The sequence below is a fragment of the Macaca nemestrina genome, chromosome 3 (genome assembly GCF_043159975.1).
Source record: "Macaca nemestrina isolate mMacNem1 chromosome 3, mMacNem.hap1, whole genome shotgun sequence".
Lineage (NCBI taxonomy): Eukaryota > Metazoa > Chordata > Mammalia > Primates > Cercopithecidae > Macaca > Macaca nemestrina.
In genome coordinates, this window is record NC_092127.1 from 83,593,531 (window position 1) to 83,606,456 (window position 12,926).

At 38.0% G+C, this 12,926-nt stretch overlaps 1 protein-coding gene across 1 annotated transcript in view; it reads left to right on the forward strand.

Annotated features, from left to right (window-relative positions):
- Nucleotides 1-12,926, forward strand: part of LOC105486306 (inorganic pyrophosphatase 2) — a 112,064-nt gene that overhangs the window by 69,499 nt on the left and 29,639 nt on the right. The window contains exon 8 of the mRNA XM_011749141.3: nt 4,714-4,841. Within this exon, the coding sequence (XP_011747443.1) occupies nt 4,714-4,841 (128 nt within the window). The remainder of the gene's footprint in view (nt 1-4,713; nt 4,842-12,926) is intronic.

Genomic DNA, 12,926 nt, shown 5'->3' on the forward strand with positions numbered 1-12,926 from the left:
CCAGTGAAGGGAAAAAATAAGTCATAAACGTTTCTCTTAGAACATGTTGTGTTAGATTTATCTCATGTCTACAGAGATAAAATGGTAGGTAAGTTTAGGTTTTCTTTTATAGAAACATAAACCGAAGTTAGTTAAGAAAAACTAAATTAAAATGAGAGCTCTGAACTTGGAAAAACCCAATGGAACCTTAAGATTTTTCTGTTATATTGCTTCATTATTACCTGTTTTTCAACTGGAATTTTAGAGAGAAATTTATGATATTTTCAATGTATTTATATAGAAAAATGATTATTTATAAAATGTATTTTTATAGTTTTAATATAAACGTTCCCTTAGGGAGATTCTATATAATCTTTGTTAATTAAACTTTCAAATTTGAAAGTAAATCATGACTGCACACTATTTGTCAGAAGTTATGACACTCTTTATAAAGCCTTTCTTAAAAATCTGGGGTGATAGGCTGGGTGGCGTGGTGGCTCACACTTGTAATCCCAACACTTTGGGAAACGAAGGCAGGAGGAGCCCAGGAGTTCAAGACCAGCCTGGGTAACAGAGTGACTAAAACAAAACAAAGCAACTCTACTGAAAAACAAAACAAAACAAACAAACAAAAAAAAAACAAGATTAGCCAAGCATGGTGTTGCACACTTGTAGTCCTAGCTTCTTGGAAATCGAAGTGGGTTAATTGATTGATCCCTGGAAGTCAAAGTTGCAGTGAGCTGTGATTGCACACTGCACTCCAGCCTATGTGATAGAGCAAGACACTGTGAAAAGAGAGAGAGAGAGAGAAAGAAAGAGAGAGAGAGAGAGAGAGAAAGAAAAAGAGAAAGAAAGAGAAAAAAGAAATTTTGAGGACTGCTTTTAGTTTTACTTTAATTTAGGTTATTAATGTTACAGGCTTGTCCTTTTCTGCTCTTTGATACTTTGAATCTCATGTAAGTCCCATCTTTACTGGTTTATTATTGTTATTTTTTTTTCCATTGGTAATTCCTCTTAGTTTTACTTTGTAAAAAATATCCAAAATCTTACCAATCATCACTATCTCCATACAACTACGTTTGTCTAAGCCCTCATCATAGTTCACCTAAGTAGACTCTTAGCAGCCCCTTATTGGACTTCCAGCTTCCTTTTTTTCCTCTATGTAGTCTTTTCTTTACACACCAGATAGAAAGATCTTAAAACATTTACTCCTCTGCCCAAAACCATCCCAAAGTTAAAGCTGTAGTCCTTAGTATGGCCCTTAGAGTCCTTTGTGACTGGACTATGGCTGCTTCTCTAATCTTATCTCCTAATTCTTTCTGTTTTTTCACAGTGCTCTAGCTATGACTTCTTACTCTCTCCCTGAAATGTTAAAAGCACACCCTTACTTCAGAATATTTGCATTTACTGTCTTCCTCCCAGACTGTACTGCTTTCAGATACCTGAATTAGTTGCTCCCACAGTTCATCCAAGACTCTACTAAAATGATTTCACCAGAGGATATCCCTGACCTCTCATATCTAAAATTCTCTTCTTACCTTACTTGCAAAGCAGCCTATGTGCCTAACTGCAGATTTTTATGTTTTTTTCTTTTTCCTCCTAATATCTAACTGTTTTCCTACCCAGGTCTAATTTTTTTTTTTTTTTTTTTTTTTTTTTTTTTTTTTTTAGATAGGGTCTCACTATGTTGCCCAGAATGGTCTCGAACTCCTAGGCTCAAGCAATCCTCCCACCTCAGCTTCCCATGTAGCTGGGATTAGGGGCATGCCATGGCACCTAGCTCTAGGCTTAATTTGACAACAGATATTTTTAGCAACGTTTTATTGAATTCTTTCAGAACATTCAAATTAACTTCATAAAGACAAAAACTTTTTTGTACTCATAAATTCACTGGTTTATGTAATATTTAATTACATCTCATAATAAAAGATACAGTTAGCATAAATGGTTTGGGAATAAACACACCTGATGCTTGGTAAAGCTAAAACTTAACTGATGGAAACAAAAATTTGGCTTCATTCTAGAGTATTCTGCCAGAGTCAGCATACATAACATGTGAACATGAATCAGAATGTTCTACAGAAGTAGAGTCTTTACTAATCAGTCCAGTAAGTTGATCAAGTAGAGTTCGATTAAAAGAGCTTAATTTGTAATCAACATTAGAAACTGAAATAGATTTAGCTTGATTACATATATAGCTTTTCCAGATTATCCTAACTTTATTGGATTAGTTCATCTTTAAAATTCCTATAAAATTAATTCCACAAGTGGGAATAAATGACTACTAGAGAATTGCCACTTTTCTTAAAATAACATAGATTGTAAAAAATGTATCTAATCAAAGATGTCCTACAAATGGATAGTGTTGATGGATGCACAAAATTGTAGACATACTTAATGTCACTGAATTATACACTTAAAAATGCTTAACATGGCAAGTTTTATGTTATGGATATTTTATCACAGTAAAACTGAAAAAATACATCTTTACTTACGTTTTTTAAATGTAAATAAAACCTTTAGGCAATGTTACTATGCAGTATAGAAGAAAAAGCAGAAGTCATGGAATTAGAAGTCTTGTATTTATGTAATAGGAGTTCTATCATGAGTGAGTTGGATGGATTTTGGCAAACCTTTTCAACTATCTTAGCTGTAGTTTTCTTATGTTGAATGTAAACATACTTGTTCTTAACTCTCAGGAATTTCATGAGGAACAAGTTTAAGTTTTATATATATCTATGTATGCTTTTCATAAACCACAAATAAGTTTATATACTTTAGCTGGAACTTTATAATTTCAGAGGGGTTATTGAACTGACTATTGGCATTGGATGTAAGAATTTGGCTTCAGGCATTTGCTATTGAGGTTTTAAAAGTGTTTAAATATCTTACTGTAATTTTTTTGTTTTGTTATTTGGGACAGTGCAGCTGTTTTCTCCTAGGGTGTAATTAGTTGAGAATGGAAAAGTTTAGCTTATATTTGGAGAGTTATACTTCCTATTTCCATTATAAAATTTTCAGGTTTTTTCCTAATTAGTGTCTTTGCTTAATGGGTTCCTCTTTATGACTTTTGGGGAGAAAGCCTCCTAGATTGAGATAGATATTAGATAATTAGCTTTCATTTTCTCCTTGGAAGTCAGTGAGTTAAGTAACAAAAATCATATAAAAGTTATATGATTTGTATAAGTTATATACAGTGGAACAGAAAATGATAGTCTGAGTAAGGTACAATGATGAAGTCATAAATCAGACTTAAGCAACAGAAAGTTATTTATTGCTTTGTTGCCCAGGCTGGAGTTCAGTGGCATGATCTTGGCTGACTGCAACCTCCACCTCCTGGACTAAAGCATTTGTCCTGCCTCAGCCTTCTGAGTAGCTTGGACTACAGGCAAGCACCACTATGCCCAGCTAATTATTTTTGTATTTTTAGTAGATATGGGGTTTCACCATGTTGGCCAGACTGGTCGGAACCCCTGACCTCAGGTGATCTCAAAGTGCTGGGATTACAGGCGTGAGCCACTGCACCCGGCCTAGAAAATTATTTATCTTGGGCATTGATTAAATTGCATTTCTAGATACTCACTGTCAGTAGACTAAAAGATTTTTTTCCCCTCTGAATAAGAAAACCGTACGTTCAATGAACTCAGTATTTATTAATTTTTGCAAAACATCCCTGTTTGTTTTGTTAATTACAAAACAGAATCATTTTAACAATATGCTGTAACAAATATATTGTATACAATACAATATACTGTGACAATATACTGTAATAAAATTACAGCACCATTACTCTTGTGCTTTGTGGCCATTCTGAATCAAAATAAGGGTTAATTGAACACAAGCACTGCCATACCAAGACAGTGGATCTGCTAACTGAGAAAGCTGCTAAGTGACTAATGGCGGGTAGCATATAGAATGCGGCCACAGTGGGCAAAGGCATGATTCATGTCTTAGGCAGGATGGAGCAGGACAGCGCAAGATTTCATCAGGCTACTCAGAATGGTATGCAATTTAAAACTTACGAATTGTTTATTTATGGAATTTTTCATTTAATATTTTTGGATTCAGTTGACCGTAGGTAACTGGAACTGCAGAAAACAAAACTGTGGATAAAGGGAGATTACTGTGTATATGATCCTCAGTGACTGGCTTCTCCTAGGTGTTTCCTCCTTCTCCCCTCCCTCCTAACAGTGATGCTCTAGCCATGCCGAACCATCTTTGTATATTCTAAAATATAGTCCCTTGCTTTTATGTGTGCTGTTCCTTCTACCTTTTCCCCTCTTGTCCAGTTAGTGATGTACTTCTCACTTTTATAATGCTTTCTTTTACTCCCTCTTCTATGACATTAACATTGCTTATGTTTACCTCTGTTAAAATCTCATTACATTTTAATTGCAATTTAACTCTTTGTCTCTTTCCCTGAGGTAAAAACTCCAAGTATCTTGATGAAAAGAATTTTGTTGTATCCATCCATTTATTCCCCATACATAGCACATTGTCTGAAGATGCTTTGTAAATGTTTGTAGAGTGCAGGAATAGTATTATACATACGAAAACACGAAAGTCTGAAGGTGATATACATATCAATGGTGATGCTGCTCTAGGTATCATAATCAATTGTGCTGCCAGTTAGACTGGGCCCCATGTTTCCTGGCTCCCTCAGTCCAATGCTCTGCCACTAAATGGAATGAATTTTGGTTCTTAACAAAACATCTTTTTGTTTTTTCTTTACAGATATTGATGATGTTGAGAAGTTCAAACCAGGTTACCTAGAAGCTACTCTTAATTGGTTTAGATTATATAAGGTACCAGATGGAAAACCAGAAAACCAGTTTGCTTTTAATGGAGAATTCAAAAACAAGGTGAAGATGAGAATCTTTATTTTAAAATGTACCTCCCGTACAATACTCATTTCACTTGGGGAGTTTCTTATGTGAATATGTATATATAGTATGGTAAGAAAAGTGCTTTTTACTGACTGACATATTTAAAAACATTATTTTATTATTTAAATTTTGCTTCAGAAGATCTCTCTAAGTGAATCACCAAGGCTGAACAATATCTGTGTCCATCTATCTGTCTATAGCTCCTACATGTTAGAAAAAGAACAAATTTCATGATCAGTCTAATTTTGCAAATTGTGTACATAGAAAAACTTTCTATTTACTGTTTTGTGGAGGAGAAAGTTATGCACCCTTTATATAAATCCGTAGGGCACTCCCTCCTAAGTGTTCATTCTACCACGACGGAACTAAGCTGCTTAACAATTGAAAGGACACCTGAATTATCTTACTGTCATAGGATTTTTCTATTAGAATACCACAGAGTTACCACAAAGCATCTCTAATATGACATAAATGGAGAGAATAGTCCAAGGAGTTAAAGTCTAAAACGTGGAATTTTTTTTAAAGTTATTACCACTAGGTAAGTTGAATATTTGAAACCAACTTTTAAGTGGATAACAGTAAGTATGTTTTTAAGTGAAATAAGGCATGTTAATGAAAACTTAAAATTTATGATGGGTATTTTGCTGTAAAAGAATTGATTGCTGGACTCAGTGTTTTTTTTTGTAAGGCACATTAAAAGAATCCTTCAAATTTTGAGGGCTTTGTCTGGGATTATTAATTGTAAATATAAAATTATTATTTTATTTTATTTATTTTTTTAATTTATTTATTATTATTATACTTTAAGTTGTAGGGTACATGTGCATAACGTGCAGGTTTGTTACATATGTATACTTGTGCCATGTTGGTGTGCTGCACCCATCAACTCGTCATTTACATCAGGTATAACTCCCAATGCAATCCCTCCCCCCTCCCCCCTCCCCATGATAGGCCCCGGTGTGTGATGTTCCCCTTCCTGAGTCCAAGTGATCTCATTGTTCAGTTCCCACCTATGAGTGAGAACATGCGGTGTTTGGTTTTCTGTTCTTGTGATAGTTTGCTAAGAATGATGGTTTCCAGCTGCATCCATGTCCCTACAAAGGACACAAACTCATCCTTTTTTATGGCTGCATAGTATTCCATGGTGTATATGTGCCACATTTTCTTAATCCAGTCTGTCACTGATGGACATTTGGGTTGATTGCAAGTCTTTGCTATTGTGAATAGTGCTGCAATAAACATACGTGTGCATGTGTCTTTATAGCAGCATAATTTATAATCCTTTGGGTATATACCCAGTAATGGGATGGCTGGGTCATATGGTACATCTAGTTCTAGATCCTTGAGGAATCGCCATACTGTTTTCCATAATGGTTGAACTAGTTTACAATCCCACCAACAGTGTAAGAGTGTTCCTATTTCTCCACATCCTCTCCAGCACCTGTTGTTTCCTGACTTTTTAATGATCGCCATTCTAACTGGTGTGAGATGGTATCTCATTGTGGTTTTGATTTGCATTTCTCTGATGGCCAGTGATGATGAGCATTTTTTCATGTGTCTGTTGGCTGTATGAATGTCTTCTTTTGAGAAATGTCTGTTCATATCCTTTGCCCACTTTTTGATGGGGTTGTTTGTTTGTTTCTTGTAAATTTGTTTGAGTTCTTTGTAGGTTCTGGATATTAGCCCTTTGTCAGACGAGTAGATTGCAAAAATTTTTTCCCATTCTGTAGGTTGCCTATTCACTCTGATGGTAGTTTCTTTTGCTGTGCAGAAGCTCTTTAGTTTAATGAGATCCCATTTGTCAATTTTTGCTTTTGCTGCCATTGCTTTTGGTGTTTTAGACATGAAGTCTTTGCCCATGCCTATGTCCTGAATGGTACTACCTAGGTTTTCCTCTATGATTTTTATGGTATTAGGTCTAACATTTAAGTCTCTAATCCATCTTGAATTAATTTTCGTATAAGGAGTAAGGAAAGGATCCAGTTTCAGCTTTCTACTTATGGCTAGCCAATTTTCCCAGCACCATTTATTAAATAGGGAATCCTTTCCCCATTTCTTGTTTTTCTCAGGTTTGTCAAAGATCAGATGGCTGTAGATGTGTGGTATTATTTCTGAGGACTCTGTTCTGTTCCATTGGTCTATATCTCTGTTTTGGTACCAGTACCATGCTGTTTTGGTTACTGTAGCCTTGTAGTATAGTTTGAAGTCAGGTAGCGTGATGCCTCCAGCTTTGTTCTTTTGACTTAGGATTGTCTTGGAGATGCGGGCTCTTTTTTGGTTCCATATGAACTTTAAAGCAGTTTTTTCCAATTCTGTGAAGAAACTCATTGGTAGCTTCATGGGGATGGCATTAAATCTATAAATTACCTTGGGCAGTATGGCCATTTTCACGATATTGATTCTTCCTATCCATGAGCATGGTATGTTCTTCCATTTGTTTGTGTCCTCTTTGATTTCACTGAGCAGTGGTTTGTAGTTGTCCTTGAAGAGGTCCTTTACATCCCTTGTAAGTTGGATTCCTAGGTATTTTATTCTCTTTGAAGCAATTGTGAATGGAAGTTCATTCCTGATTTGGCTCTCTGTTTGTCTGTTACTGGTGTATAAGAATGCTTGTGATTTTTGCACATTAATTTTGTATCCTGAGACTTTGCTGAAGTTGCTTATCAGCTTAAGGAGATTTTGGGCTGAGACAATGGGGTTTTCTAAATATACAATCATGTCATCTGCAAACAGGGACAATTTGACTTCTTCTTTTCCTAACTGAATACCCTTGATTTCTTTCTCTTGCCTAATTGCCCTAGCCAGAACTTCCAACACTATGTTGAATAGGAGTGGTGAGAGAGGGCATCCCTGTCTTGTGCCAGTTTTCAAAGGGAATTTTTGCAGTTTTTGCCCATTCAGTATGATATTGGCTGTGGGTTTGTCATAAATAGCTCTTATTATTTTGAGGTACGTTCCATCAATACCGAATTTATTGAGCGTTTTTAGCATGAAGGGCTGTTGAATTTTGTCAAAAGCCTTTTCTGCATCTATTGAGATAATCATGTGGTTCTTGTCTTTGGTTCTGTTTATATGCTGGATTATGTGTATTGATTTGCGAATGTTGAACCAGCCTTGCATCCCAGGGATGAAGCCCACTTGATCATGGTGGATAAGCTTTTTGATGTGTTGCTGAATCCGGTTTGCCAGTATTTTATTGAGGATTTTTGCATCGATGTTCATCAGGGATATTGGTCTAAAATTCTCTTTTTTTGTTGTGTCTCTGCCAGGCTTTGGTATCAGGATGATGTTGGCCTCATAAAATGAGTTAGGGAGGATTCCCTCTTTTTCTATTGATTGGAATAGTTTCAGGAGGAATGGTACCAACTCCTCCTTGTACCTCTGGTAGAATTCAGCTGTGAATCCATCTGGTCCTGGACTTTTTTTGGTTGGTAGGCTATTAATTATTGCCTCAATTTCAGAGCCTGCTATTGGTCTATTCAGGGATTCAACTTCTTCCTGGTTTAGTCTTGGAAGAGTGTAAGTGTCCAGGAAATTATCCATTTCTTCTAGATTTTCCAGTTTATTTGCGTAGAGGTGTTTATAGTATTCTCTGATGGTAGTTTGTATTTCTGTGGGGTCGGTGGTGATATCCCCTTTATCATTTTTAATTGCGTCGATTTGATTCTTCTCTCTTTTCTTCTTTATTAGTCTGGCTAGTGGTCTGTCAATTTTGTTGATGTTTTCAAAAAACCAACTCCTGGATTCATTGATTTTTTGGAGGGTTTTTTGTGTCTCTATCTCCTTCAGTTCTGCTCTGATCTTAGTTATTTCTTGCCTTCTGCTAGCTTTCGAATGTGTTTGCTCTTGCTTCTCTAGTTCTTTTAATTGCGATGTTAGAGTGTCAATTTTAGATCTCTCCTGCTTTCTCTTGTGGGCATTTAGTGCTATAAATTTCCCTCTACACACTGCTTTAAATGTGTCCCAGAGAGTCTGGTATGTTGTATCTTTGTTCTCATTGGTTTCAAAGAACATCTTTATTTCTGCCTTCATTTCGTTATGTACCCAGTAGTCATTCAGGAGCAGGTTGTTCAGTTTCCATGTAGTTGAGCGGTTTTGATTGAGTTTCTTAGTCCTGAGTTCTAGTTTGATTGCACTGTGGTCTGAGAGACAGTTTGTTATAATTTCTGTTCTTGTACATTTGCTGAGGAGTGCTTTACTTCCAATTACGTGGTCAATTTTGGAGTAAGTACGATGTGGTGCTGAGAAGAATGTATATTCTGTTGATTTGGGGTGGAGAGTTCTATAGATGTCTATTAGGTCTGCTTGCTGCAGAGATGAGTTCAATTCCTGGATATCCTCGTTAACTTTCTGTCTTGTTGATCTGTCTAATGTTGACAGTGGAGTGTTGAAGTCTCCCATTATTACTGTATGGGAGTCTAAGTCTCTTTGTAAGTCTCTAAGGACTTGCTTTATGAATCTGGGTGCTCCTGTATTGGGTGCATATATATTTAGGATAGTTAGCTCTTCCTGTTGAATTGATCCCTTTACCATTATGTAATGGCCTTCTTTGTCTCTTTTGATCTTTGATGGTTTAAAGTCTGTTTTATCAGAGACTAGTATTGCAACCCCCGCTTTTTTTTGTTCTCCATTTGCTTGGTAAATCTTCCTCCATCCCTTTATTTTGAGCCTATGTATGTCTCTGCGTGTGAGATGGGTCTCCTGAATACAGCAGACTGATGGGTCTTGACTCTTTATCCAGTTTGCCAGTCTGTGTCTTTTAATTGGAGCATTTAGTCCATTTACATTTAAGGTTAATATTGTTATGTGTGAACTTGATCCTGCCATTATGATATTAACTGGTTATTTTGCTCGTTAGTTGATGCAGTTTCTTCCTAGCCTAAATGGTCTTTACATTTTGGCATGTTTTTGCAATGGCTGGTACCGGTTGTTCCTTTCCATGTTTAGTGCTTCCTTCAGGGTCTCTTGTAAGGCAGGCCTAGTGGTGACAAAATCTCTAAGCATTTGCTTATCTGTAAAGGATTTTATTTCTCCTTCACTTATGAAACTTAGTTTGGCTGGATATGAAATTCTGGGTTGAAAATTCTTTTCTTTAAGAATGTTGAATATTGGCCCCCACTCTCTTCTGGCTTGGAGAGTTTCTGCCCAGAGATCTGCTGTTAGTCTGATGGGCTTCCCTTTGTGGGTAACCCGACCTTTCTCTCTGGCTGCCCTTAAGATTTTTTCCTTCATTTCAACTTTGGTGAATCTGGCAATTATGTGTCTTGGAGTTGCTCTTCTCGAGGAGTATCTTTGTGGCATTCTCTGTATTTCCTGGATTTGAATGTTGGCCTGCCCTACTAGGTTGGGGAAGTTCTCCTGGATGATATCCTGAAGAGTGTTTTCCAACTTGGTTCCATTTTCTCCCTCACTTTCAGGCACCCCAATCAGACGTAGATTTGGTCTTTTTACATAATCCCATACTTCTTGCAGGCTTTGTTCATTTCTTTTTCTTCTTTTTTCTTTTGGTTTCTCTTCTCGCTTCATTTCATTCATTTGATCCTCAATCGCTGATACTCTTTCTTCCAGTTGATCGAGTCAGTTACTGAAACTTGTGCATTTGTCATGTATTTCTCGTGTCATGGTTTTCATCTCTTTCATTTCGTTTATGACCTTCTCTGCATTAATTACTCTAGCCATCAATTCTTCCACTTTTTTTTCAAGATTTTTAGTTTCTTTGCACTGGGTACGTAATTCCTCCTTTAGCTCTGTGAAATTTGATGGACTGAAGCCTTCTTCTCTCATCTCGTCAAAGTCATTCACCGTCTAGCTTTGATCCGTTGCTGGCGATGAGCTGCGCTCCTTTGCCGGGGGAGATGCGCTCTTATTTTTTGTATTTCCAGCTTTTCTGCCCTGCTTTTTCCCCATCTTTGTGGTTTTATCTGCCTCTGGTCTTTGATGATGGTGATGTACTGATGGGGTTTTGGTGTAGGTGTCCTTCCTGTTTGATAGTTTTCCTTCTAACAGTCAGGACCCTCAGCTGTAGGTCTGCTGGAGATTGCTTGAGGTCCACTCCAGACCCTGTTTGCCTGGGTATCAGCAGCAGAGGCTGCAGAAGATAGAATATTTCTGAACAGCAAGTGTACCTGTCTGATTCTTGCTTTGGAAGCTTCCTCTCAGGGGTGTACTCCACCCTGTGAGGTGTGGGGTGTCAGACTGCCCCTAGTGAGGGATGTCTCCCAGTTAGGCTACTCAGGGGTCAGGGACCCACTTGAGCAGGGAGTCTGTCCCTTCTCAGATCTCAACCTCCGTGTTGGGAGATCCACTGCTCTCTTCAAAGCTGTCAGACAGAGTCGTTTGCGTCTGCAGAGGTTTTGGCTGTGTTTGTTATTGTTTACTGTGCCCTGTCCCCAGAGGTGGAGTCTACAGAGACAGGCAGGTTTCCTTGAGCTGCTGTGAGCTCCACCCAGTTCGAGCTTCCCAGCAGCTTTGTTTACCTACTTAAGCCTCAGCAATGGCGGGCGCCCCTCCCCCAGCCTTGCTACTGCCTTGCCGGTAGATCACAGACTGCTGTGCTAGCAATGAGGGAGGCTCCGTGGGTGTGGGACCCTCCCGGCCAGGTGTGGGATATGATCTCCTGGTGTGACTGTTTGCTTAAAGCGCTGTATTGGGGTGGGAGTTACCCGATTTTCCAGGTGTTGTGTGTCTCAGTTCCCCTGGCTAGGAAAAGGGATTCCCTTCCCCCTTGCGCTTCCCAGGTGAGGCAATGCCTCGCCCTGCTTCAGCTCTCGCTGGTCGGGCTGCAGCAGCTGAGCAGCACCGATCGTCCGGCACTCCCCAGTGAGATGAACCCAGTACCTCAGTTGAAAATGCAGAAATCACCAGTCTTCTGTGTCGCTCGCGCTGGGAGTTGGAGACTGGAGCTGTTCCTATTCGGCCATCTTGCTCCGCCCCTTCAAAATTATTATTTTAGACTAAATTATCTTCCTGAAAGGATTAAACATTTATACAATACATTATTTTTTCTTTAAAAAATTTACATTTTATTATTGAGATAATTGAAATTTCAAACCTATATAGTAGTTTTGTGTCTCCTTATTGCCTCAGGGTAAGTCTGCTAAGTCACAAATTTGTAAAGAATGAGGTAGTTTTTGGTTTTCGTTTGTTTTGACAAATAGTAATTCTTTTCTGTATAAAGATGAGGTCATTTATACAACTTCTCCAGAAAATAATTATTTTATGCATTGCTTTTTACTACTGCTATTTAAAATATAGAGCCTAGTTCCTTTAGTATTGCTATGAAAGAATTGCTGAGGCTGGGTAATTTATAAAGAAAAGGTTTATTTAGCTCACAGTCCTACAGGGTATACCAGAAGCATGGTGCTGGCATCTGCTTCTGGTAAGGACCTCAGAAAGCTTCCAATCATGCCAAAAGACAAAAGGGGAGCAGGCATGCCACAGGGTGAGAGAGGAAGCAAGTGAGAGAGGTGGAAGGTGCCCAGGCTCTTTTTAACAATCAGTTCTTGTGGGAACTAACAGAGCAAGAACTCACTCATTACTCTGAGGAGGCACCAAGCCATTCATGAGGGATCCACCCCCATGATCCATACACCTCCCATTAGGCCTCACTTCCAACATTGGGGATCGATTTGAACGAGATTTGAGAGGACAAATCCCCTCAAACCATAGCAGGGCATAACTCAAGAATTAATTTGTGCCTCTTTAACATGGTTGGAAAGATGGCTCCTTTCTTTTATTCTGGGTTTTTCTTGCAACTCCTTTAAGCAGATATTGAAATTGGTTTTAAATAATCACACTTATCCAAATAATTGGATTAAAAATCTATCCTTACATAATCAGATAATGTATGAGATTTCTTGTCCTGTATCTGAAGTGAGATCCCCGCCCAACACTATCTCATTAAGATATAAGCCGTCCTCCATCGCAGGCAATAGAAGACCTGAGAGAAATTCTCTTTTCAGAGGATAAATTTCCCATTATTACTGTGTCTCAGTTCCCAAGATTCTTTGGTTTCTTTATTATCATAATGTGTGTAGTTATCATTGGAGAAGAAAGGAGTTT